The following is an 11,382-nucleotide window of genomic DNA, read 5'->3' as shown; positions in this document are numbered from 1 at the left end:
CAACATAAATAAACTGTTCTCATTTTGTTGCTGCCAATTTTTCGCACAGTTACTATTGTTGAACAGTTCTTGCAAAGTAATCAAATTCGTTCAAATTAGTTCTGGTCGCGATTTGAGCTTAAATTTCTTTAGATCAGAGCGAAATAAATGAATATTAAAAATGCAAAATTACAGAAAGTGGATTTTTATTGTTTGCCTTTGTGTTGGTTTCAACAATCATTTAGTGCAGAGCACACAGGATGAAGATAGCTGGATAGATCCCGATGCTTGGGGACGTGAAGAATATTTTCAACATGCACAACAACACGAAAATAACTATCAAAGTGAAGAATCCAAAGCAAACTCTAAATGCATCCAATATAATGGCAACGGCCCAAATGCAGAAGCCGTTGCACTGATGTATTATAAAAGGCTCATTGCGTATTTATTTAACAGTGAATATTTCAAGGTGCGTCATTAATTACACAAATATTTGATTGTTACATATATGTAACATAGATGTAAGTAGGTGTGATGACATCATAGCCCTTAGCTAGCCGGCATTTGGCTATGTGTATCTTTTTATGCACATGTTTACGCTTCTTTAAATTACGTTTTTTATATCTTCCAACTTAGCATAATGACTTGACCGGAGAATTCACGCGTACTTTAATCTTTACTGCTCTGCCAGCTCAGTTAGAACAGCTCAAGAACTTAAACGATCCAAGAGATTTGGATACAATTATAACAGAAATCCTCACGAAAACAAGAGAGCCTACTAAAGCCGATTATTATTCCCATTTTGCTAAAGATGATTTCACAAGTAGTATGGGTATTTTTGCCCTAATTTGGGATATCATCAAGGATATGGGACAGTTATTGAAAGCTTCCGAGGTGAGTGAGCTAATTGTTTCGCAGTCTAATTTTGGAATTTGTTGCAATTTCAATGAGCAAAACATCCACATACGGTATGTTGTTTGCTACTTTGGATTTGTTATAAATCTACTTTCATATATACTCGCGCCAATAGAAATTTAGTAAAATTCATTAAATGTCTAATTTTTATTTGTTTTTTTTTTTGTTTTTTTTTTTTGTTTTTTTGTTTTAAGGTTCAATTTTTACTCGGCGCAGCTGGTTTGCTATTGATTGGCTGGTATTGTCATCGAAAATATAGAGTCGGCATTATTACGATGATTATAGGAGCGGTCGTGTGCTTCGGATATTTCCACACTTACTTAGAATGTAATCGCGTAAGTATTTGTTATTTCAAGCAAATTTATTAATTTTCGCTAATTACAATTTCAACGCATATTTGCAGAAATTGGAAGCTGAACGTTTATTAGAAATGCTTGCACGTCATGAACAGTCAGCGCCGCAAGAGCCCCGTTGGTACACGCCCATCGTAAACTTTTTTACTTCCAGTGATAAACAGGCTCTAAAAGCCAAAAAGGAATATATCAAGTTTGTATTCTTTAACTTAATTAAATTGTTCAATCTTGAAATTAACTATAATTAATACTGTTCTATTATTTCTAACTAGAAAATCAAGCCAACTAAATTTGAATTTCTGTCGACCCGATCATGTGTTTCTCATGTATGCAAATGACTTGTTCTTAAAGCAGCTAACTTTTCTAATAGACAAATCTGTTGAGACAATGGAAATACTTAGAAGTAATTTACCACTTTATTCCAATACGAGCAAATTAAAAATGTTTTCTATTTTTTAATTACAGGCAGTTTAGGCTTCCCTTACAATTACTTAGCCGGTATATTGTTAGTTTGTCTCATTGGCTATATTGTTAAATTAACATTCAAGTACATACTCAGTCCGCGTGCTTGGGCCGGTGTATGGCAGCAACGTGAGTACGCAACGCAACGCGGTGCCCTTCCCGGTACAAGCACAGGTACAGCACATCATGAAGATCGTATTTCGGGTGAAAATTTAAAAATGCTTTTGAATGCCATTAGCTGCGCGACGTCGGCGAACCAGATTACAATCAGCAATACAACCGCCACGCCGGCTTTGATGCAGGCACCGGAGCATGGTTCTGGCGTGCAGGAAATACTAGCGCCATTGGAGAATGGTAGTGCCGACACAGGTTCGGAGTCCTCAATGTCGGAGGAGGTAGCTAAATCAAAGGAAAATTCGCCACAAAAGCAAACACATAAAAGCGATAACAACAATGCAACAGAAAAACAGCAGAATGTGTCAAGTGATAACGATAAAGCGAATGCGGTGAAATTGGAAGATGTATTGGATAATGAGGCGTAACAATCGTATTTGTTTTTAAATTATAATATTATTTATTTTTTATTTATTTATTTTTATAATTTATTACTATTTCATAGAAACGCTGCTTAACAGTTAAACATAATGTTATACTCGCTCTTAATATGGAAAGTGAAACTCGGTGAAATCTATGAAGTTTAATTAAGCAACTAAAGTACGATATTAATGTTCTAAGTTATAAACATGCTACAGATTATGGCAGCAAACAATGTGATATGCATTAAAAATACTATTGTTAGAATTTCTTTTATATATTACTGCACAAAAGTTGTAAACGATTTCAAATATTATAAGTGAAATTAATTATACAACATTAAAGTTACTTCAAATTGCTTGCCACTAAAGCGCAAATAAATCTTAATTACCTGTTTTTAATAATTTCCCGCGTTATATAGTTTCTCCATTGAAATAAGAAATGCGTCAATTATTTATAATTGGATTATTGGATTTTTATTTCAACTATTATATTTAAATTTCTTTGTTACAATATATATTATATAAGTATAATATATATATGTATGTATATATATATATATATCATTATTATGTTTTGTGTATTTTCTTTCGTATTAGTGTAAAGCTATGTCTAGCATTTATGTGTAGTATAATTATGTTTATTATTATTATTATTATTAGCTCAAACAAGTACAATACATACCGCCATTCTCGCTTACTACTATTGGTCAATGCATTCGCAGCGAATGCATACATGACTTGTCTTGTATAAGTGTCGACTCTTATCGTTATCTATTTGCTACATATACATAAGTCATGTTTAACTTAATTGTTTGAGTATTTAAATTCATTCATTTCGAAATAAGCAGCTAATATGCTTCACTTTTTTCAACTTTGTACAGCAGCTTACGAAAAAAAATGTTTATTTTATATATGCACGTGTCTTATGTATGTGCTACTATTATTTCCATATATGCTAAATCGCAGTTTTTGTTTATACAATTGCAAAATTTGCTTGTTAAAATGAATATGCATTGATGACATGAAAGTGCTTGAAATGCAGCCAGCCAGTGAATTCATTGTAAAAGCATAAATTAATATGTTTTTCATATTTTTATAATTTATTTAATTTTATTATAGATTTTTATTAAAAGAAATTAAATTTTCTAAGTTTTTAATTTGCATATGATTTTATGTGAGTTATTATTATCTCTGTCTATTTGTTCGTCTATTACGTAAAGGCTATATAATACGCTTTTCTATATAATTTAATTATTTTTATTTGTTTTAATACATGCATGTTGTATATGTGTATATATATAATTTACGCAATTTATAAGTGTAAACTAATATTCTAATGATTCGTTGTATTTTTATAAAAAAAACTCGGTGTCCTGCCAAGTGCATTTAACCGTTTCGAGTTCATCTTTTTTTTTGCTATTGGATGAACATATTTTAACATGACAACACAGTTGCTGTATTTTTAAATTATTTCAATTAGCATATTTATAAAGCTTTCTTTTTTTTTCTTTAGCGGAATGTGCATACTGAAAAACTACTAGCATATTTACATTTTTAATAAACTAAATATGACAAGCATAATATTGAGTAGGGTCATAATAATGATAAATATAAGGCGATTTTGTTAACAAGAAGGTAAATAAATCAATGAATAATTCAAAATAACATAAATTTTGAGTTTTTAAATTAGATTTAATAATATAACTTTATAAGAGGAAATATATATGTAAGTAATAAAGGTATGGCATGAAGCCGAGGCTCAGTATTGATGGGAGAGCATTGAGATTCTGATACTTAGTTCTTTGGGTTGACACTTTCAAAAAATAGATTTTTTTCTGTGCTTATTCGATAGTTTAACTTTCAAAAATATCCTACCCGATCGACTTCAAACTGAAACTGAGTACTCGTATCCATGAATATTGATTTTAAAAAACATCATCAATTTGGCTAAAAAAAACGATAATTTTTTCAAAATTTTGATAATTTTTGATATTTTTCGAAAATTGTAGGTCATTGTATAGGAAATATATTAAATTTTTTTTAACGTTTTTGATTTTTTTTTTGATTCAGCTACTCATTTGTCCGGAATCATGTCAGCAGTTCTAAACTTTTTTTGGTACCTCCGAAGACAGCACATAACTCCGTTATTATACTCTCGCAACAAAGTTGCTAAGAAAGTATTATAGTTTTGTTCCATAACGGTTGTTTGTAACACCCAAAACTAAACGAGTGAGATGTAAGGTTATATATACCAAAGGCGAGGAGGCGAGTCAAAATCCAATTGTCTCTCTGTCCGTCCGTCCATCTGTCCGTCTGTCCGTGCAAGCGATAACTGGAGTAAAAATTAAGATATCTTAATGAAACTTGGAAAACATATTCCTTGGCACCCTGAGGAGGTTGCTTTCGAAGATGGGCAAAATCGGTCCACTGCCACGCCCACAAAATGGCGAAAACCGAAAACCTATACAGTGTCATAACTAAGCCATAAATAAAGTTATGAAAATAAAATTTGGAACATAGGATCGCATTAGGGAGGGGCACATTTTGATGTAATTTTTTTTGAAAAGTGGGCGTGACCCCAAATAGATTATTTGTATATAACTCGCAAACCAATAAAGCTATATAAACCAAACTTTCTGCAGTCGTTTCTTTTAGCTATTTCCTTATACAGGTTATGTTAAAAATTACTATAAGTGCGAGTGAGTTAATACTAACGAAAAATGTCAGAAACACTAAATTTTACAGAAGAAATATTTTTTTACAAAAAGGAAAAAGGGCGTGGCGTCGCCCACTTATGGGTCAAAAACCATATCTCAAGAACTACTCGACCGATTTCAATGAAATTCGGTATATAACACCCTGATGACACGGGTGGAATATGGGCGAAATCGCCTACTTCCCATATAACTCAATTTTGAATTCTTCTGATTCGTTCACTTTATAATACATACATTAGGAACCAATAGAGATAGCGGTATAAAACTTTACACAAATACTGTATTTGAGCTGTGACATCACTTGTGGTCAAAATTGTCAAAATCGGACCATGACTTTTCAAAGTCCCTGATATCGAACATGAAGAACTCAGTGTCTAAGGGTAATTTGTCACCGAAAATATAGGTAAATCTCTCAGATATTTTAATGAAATTCATTCCCTCTGAATTTTTTTCTTATAAGAGTTTGTCTCTGTACCAAAAATGGTTAAAATCGGGTCATAACTTTCCCCAGATCCCATATAACTAATTATAGATAATATAAATTTAAATGAGGTTATAGTCTTCAATATATTGTATCTTGGTGGCGAAAACGAGTGAAATCGGTTCAGGAATTACCTCAGTCCCCAGATTTTCGTTATTCTATTGAACTTTATGCCGAATATATGGGTCAAATTGTGTTATCTTTATAAAATTACATCAATAAATTGCGAGAGTATAAAATGTTCGGTTGCACCTGAACTTAGCCTTTCCTTACTAGTTTTTCAATATTTTTGTAAAAAATCTTCGAAACAATCGATCGAGTACTTTTTTAAAAAAAAATTTGCGAAAATCGCCTAATTTTTCATGGGTTACACTGGTATAGCCCCTTAATAGAGAATGTTTATTGAGATACCATAACTAAGCATTCGAACTGTTTTTTTTTTTTCAAAGAATTGGACGAATTAAAAATATATACAGCCCTGATAGCGTCTACGGCTGTAACTCTTACTTAAGCTACGACATCATGAAATATTTAAGCAAGTAGATATGTAAAGCTGTCAGTTAATAATAAAAATCAGTGGGCTAAAAAATTTATAGATCATGTTTTATTAATAAAAAATAAAAAGGGTAAAAATTTAAAAACTTTAATGAAGGTAACAAAAGCAATGCAAAACCTTTAAAAACTTTAATGAAGGTAACAAAAGCACTGTAAAACCAAATAAAAATGCATCGGATTTAATACGAAAATATATGTAAAATATATATTTTGAGTAGAAATATTGATGCTCGGTGGATTGACATAACCTCAAAACCAAAATACACGTTCTCGAAAATTATTTGCAGTACTTCATAATTATTTTTTAAAGTAATACATTTTATGAAATTCATTATTGTGAAATTATACGCATATTATTCATACATATTTTATATTCATTTGCAGTGGCAATTTAGTGTAAATGTTCTTGTCTAAGTTTATGAAATAAAGTGCTTCAAATCTCGTAAAGCGTTTGATTGTAAATCTAAAAGAATTGAAGCTGAGCTTTTCACTTTTTAATATGCTTTAAAAGTATGTTTTTCCATATTTTTATTAATATTAATTTTTTAACTATTGTACTATTTATTATTATTTATTAATTAATTAATTTTCTTGCCTTTACACTTGAATACACTGGCAATTATTACATGCTAATTACTGTACTGCTTGCCTTTAATTATGCTACACAATATGCCACTATCCGTACTTATACAGTGAGGGGAAAAAGCACGCATCTATTAATTATCAATTTTTAAATAAACTATGCTTTAAATATACTATATATGCTTATATAAGTAGTTATGTATAATTTTCGGGTGCAATTATTCATAAAATATTTGTTTTTTTTTTTTGGTTTTCTTTTTTATTTTTTTGGTTTTATTTCGATGTTTACTGTTTTGCTTACAAACTAAGTTTTGCCTAAATCAGCGCAAAATAAATGTTTAAATATGACTATTATTAATTAAATTACTTATTGGGTTTCTTTAAGAATAATGAATTTATTTCTGTATAATTATTATATGCATTTATTCTTTGTTTTTTTCGTTTTTTTTTTGTTTTTCAATTTATTTTAATATTACAATAACAATTAAAGCTTTGCAAATTTCAATTCAATTGTTTACCTTTATAATTATTTCATTTAATTAACTTAAATACTAATAAAAAAAAATTGCATTTTGCTGCCTACTATAATATAATTCTCATAAGAAATACAAAAGAATTGCTATGCAAGTACATATTTGCATAAATGAAATGGCTTTTTTTTGTTTTTTTTTTCTTGTTTTTTGGTGAAAATAACAATTAATCGTAAAATTGAGTTTTAGCTTAAAAAATAGCATAACAGTACGTATTAGTGTTCATTTTTTAATTTAATTTAATTAATTTAATTTAATACAAATCCAATTCGCACCACACAAACAAGGCGTGTCTTGTTTAATTCAAATGTTTTTTTCATTTAAGTTGTTAATTCAGCAAATAAGTACTACACATGTGTGTGATTTTTCAATTTTATTCACTTTTTTCGGTTTACTTAACTATTTTTTATTATTTTTTGTTGTTGTTGTTGTATTCATGTATTTACACCAATTATTGTTGCTCATAACTGAACTATATAAGAGCCGTAAAAGCTTAAAAGCTTTCCTTATGCACCTATTGTTTGACTTAGCTTTAAAAAATATATATTTGCTCGTATGTGTGTATGTATGTATGTATATGTGTATGTAATGCGCTTGTATTATTTATTAATAATGTTACCGTTAACGGCTTAAATTTAGCAAATATTATTGAGTATTTCGTAGCAATCAATTTAATGTATTTCTATGTATGCGTGGGGGTGTTTGTGTAATTTGTTGTTGTTGTTGTGCTGCTTAGAAAAATAAATCTATATATATACTATATGATACATGTATAAATTACCTTATTTTACTTCAATTTTAAGCCTTTGAGTTGATAATGTTTGTCTGTATGTGACCTTTGACCTTTGCAGCAGTCGAAATTAAAACGGCTGACAGTTGCAGTACGTTCGAAAAATATTGAAATTATTTCATGGTTTATGTTTTTCTATATATTTTCTTAAAATTCTTTGTTACCACTTGCTAGTTTAATGCTCAGTACAATTGTGTTTGTATGTATGTATAATATGCATGTATTTGTGTGAAAATAGTACTTAGGGCCTAGTGTCAATTTTTTGTTTGTTTCATAGATTTCGGTAGATTACACCTTCAAAAATAACATATTAAAATATCAAATCGATATCTCAAAACAAAAATACAGAAAGCTGTAAAAAATGCCAGGAAACCGATATTGGCTAATACTCCTCTCAGAAAGCCCAACGGTTCCTGGGCTAAAAGCGACGAAGAAAAAGCGGCAGTTTTTTCAGAGAAACTAACTAAAACGTTTAGTCCATTTTCGTTCCACGATAGCTTACCGCAGCTAGAAGCAACGCAATATGTAAGCGAAATTTAACCAACTACAAAAAAAGAAGTGGAAAATATCATCAAAATTAGATTAAAGCCTAAAATGGCTCCCGGCTTCGACTTAATTACGGGTAATGTATTGAAACATTTAACACCCAGAGCATTTACAAAGCTTACATCGATAATAAACGCCTGCTTAAATCTTAAATACGTCCCAATGTCATGGAAGGTATCCGAAATCATTATGGTACAAAAACCTGGGAAAAGTGCACATGAAGAATCGTCATATCGTCCAATCTCATTGTTGCCTATTTTGTCTAAGCTACTCGAAGCAGTCGTTGTCAAAAGACTTGAGAACATAATTGAAGAAAAAGATATCATACCAATTCATCAATTCGGTTTTAGGACTCAACATTCCACAATCGATCAAGTACATCGCATAACGAACATAATAGAAGATGCGATGGAAAATAAATTGATTTGCACAGCTGTGCTTCTAGACGTATCTCAGGCATTCGTTAGAGTATGGCACCATGGTTTACTTTATAAATTAAGACGTTTCTTACCACAATATCTAACTGATTTACTTGAATCTTACTTGAGCAACCGCTACTTCAGAATCAAGCAGGGACAATCGTATACCACATTGCTACCAATAAAAACAGGAGTACCCCAAGGTAGTATCCTGGGACCACTTTTGTATATCTTGTTCACTTCCGACATGCCTACGCCGACAAACTGTACAATTGCCACATTTGCTGATGATACCTGCATCAGAACGACAGGCAAAAGCGAAGTGGAAACGGCCAACAGAATACAATCCGCAATTAACGAAATAGTGGAATGGACACGGAGATGGTGCATTACTTTAAACGAGACGAAATCAATACACGTAAACTACACGAACAAAAGTGCTAGATATATTCCTTTACATATTGGTAATGTGGTACTCCCATACTCCACCTCTGCGAAATATCTAGGCATAACGCTAGATGCAAAGCTGAAATGGAAAGAGCACATACAAAAAAAAAGTTGCAGAACTAAATCTAAGATATAGCAAAATAAGTTGGTTAATCGGTAACAAATCTTAGCTAACAACATCAAATAAAATTCTCGTATATAATCAAACGTTGAAACCTATTTGGACATACGGAATTCAACTGTGGGGACGCGCTGCACCGATATACATTCAAGCGGTATAACGGTTCCAAAATAAAGTCCTACGCAAATTTGTAAATGCCCCTTGGTATATACGTAATTCAGACCTGCACCGTGATCTTCATATAAAAATGGTCCGGGAAGTTATTCACGAGACGGCATTGAAACATTCAGCGAGATTGCAAAATCATGTAAACGCAGAAGCCCGACGACTAGAAGAGATTAGAAATAGCAGGCGTCGACTAAAGCGAACAACATTCTACGAACTTATACGAAAATAAAAAGTATTAAACGTAATATTTAGTTTCTGAAAAAAAAAACGCTTATATTGTATTTATCTTTTAAAATTAGAAAAATATTGCTTGTTAGTACAATTTTGTTTTGTTTCACTAGTTGCAATCATATGAAATGTAAAAATATATCTAATTACGTTTCAAGAAAAAAAAAATTGTTTTTAAAGAGCAGCCGCTCGGTAACAGTGAAAACGATCATTTTATCTTTAAACGCGTTTTTCTCGAAACAGCATTTTCCGTATTTGCTGCAGTGATTACTCAAAAACAAATGATCCGATCACTATTGAGGTTTTTTTACATGTTCTTTATATAGTTCTCCGTACAATGACCTATCGATTTTTGATTTGATCCAAAAATCCAATTTTGGCAGGCCAAAAACGACCAAAATTTTGGGTAGGATTTGACTTTTTTTTTTTAAACGCCGCCATATTGTCAATTTTTGATTTTTTTTATCGTAGGTCATTGTACATTTTTAGATTTCATCTACGGAGAAAGCCGGAATCACTGCAGCAGTGAAGGACCTTTTTTTCGCGCCGTTGGAGATCGACAATAACTTAAAACAGATTTAATTTTTTTCATCAAAAATTTCACTGTATATTCTTGAAACATGTATAAATATATTCTTAAAATTTTGAAATAATTGATAAAGTATTTTTTTTAAATAAAAATTCTCAAAAATCGCCTTTTCTTAGGCTATTACACTAGGTGTGCCCCTTAAGAATGTGCTGCTGTATTCATCTATGTATGTATTGTATGTATAATTTATTGCTAATTATTTAATATTATTCTTGCTATTTGTTGTTGTTTTCTTTTTCTCTCGTATAGAGTTATTTATGTTTTGGCTTTCAGATGCAGTTAGTAATTGTAGTAAGTACTTGTATTTTGTAATTGTATAACTCTATGTTCATTTCATTTAGGTATAGCATGTATGTATATAGTATAGGTTTGTATGTAAGTTAATTATTTGCCACTATATATATATATATATATATATCTAAGTATATATGTATATGTATATTGTATATGTTTGTATCAATTATGATATATATGATTGCATAGTATGTGTATATATATATAGATATAGATATATATTGATTAAATACCATATGTATGTATGCATGCCTGTGTGTGTGTGTGTGCCTTAAATATGCACAACGGTATATTTCCTGCTATTTACTTATATAGACTCGTCAGACATTGTTTAGTGTGCTGCTCTATAGTTTACAGTTTAGGATATATACAGATATAGATATTGTTAGATATATTTGTAGATGCATGGATCTTGATAATTGTATGTATGTATTTATGTATAGCAATATCTTCTTTTGAAATAAACATTAAAATATGTCATAATATTTTACATTTAGCTATTTTCAGTTTCGTTTTGAAATCAAATTTCGAATTTGTTTTACGGTTTAGTTTTGAAATCAAATTTCCAAAATATCTTTTTTTAAATTTATTTAAGCAATTTTTAGCATTGGAAAATGGAAAAAGTACAGCAGTTCTTGATATGTATGTATATAAGTGTGTGTGTGTGTTT

General features: G+C 30.6%; 1 protein-coding gene across 1 annotated transcript; it reads left to right on the top strand.

Moving 5' to 3' along the window:
• The first annotated feature begins 40 nt into the window (after positions 1-40).
• Positions 41-3,431, top strand: Ttyh3_1 (Protein tweety homolog 3). The gene is made up of 6 exons (XM_011192142.3): positions 41-448; positions 616-873; positions 1,089-1,229; positions 1,298-1,440; positions 1,520-1,650; positions 1,713-3,431. Exons 1-6 carry the CDS (start codon positions 161-163, stop codon positions 2,249-2,251), a joined length of 1,500 nt encoding a protein of 499 aa, XP_011190444.2. The 5' UTR covers positions 41-160; the 3' UTR covers positions 2,252-3,431.
• Positions 3,432-11,382: the final 7,951 nt, after the last annotated feature.

This window comes from Zeugodacus cucurbitae, chromosome 2, assembly GCF_028554725.1.
Source record: "Zeugodacus cucurbitae isolate PBARC_wt_2022May chromosome 2, idZeuCucr1.2, whole genome shotgun sequence".
Lineage (NCBI taxonomy): Eukaryota > Metazoa > Arthropoda > Insecta > Diptera > Tephritidae > Zeugodacus > Zeugodacus cucurbitae.
This window is presented reverse-complemented; position numbering and strand designations above follow the sequence as displayed.

Coding starts and splice junctions, on each gene's coding strand:
- Ttyh3_1 (XM_011192142.3), top strand. CDS start 161: ATGCAAAATTACAGAAAGTGGATTTTTATTGTTTGCCTTTGTGTTGGT. Junction 874..1,088: donor AGTTATTGAAAGCTTCCGAG/GTGAGTGAGCTA, acceptor TTTTGTTTTAAG/GTTCAATTTTTACTCGGCGC. Junction 1,441..1,519: donor GCCAAAAAGGAATATATCAA/GTTTGTATTCTT, acceptor ATTTCTAACTAG/AAAATCAAGCCAACTAAATT.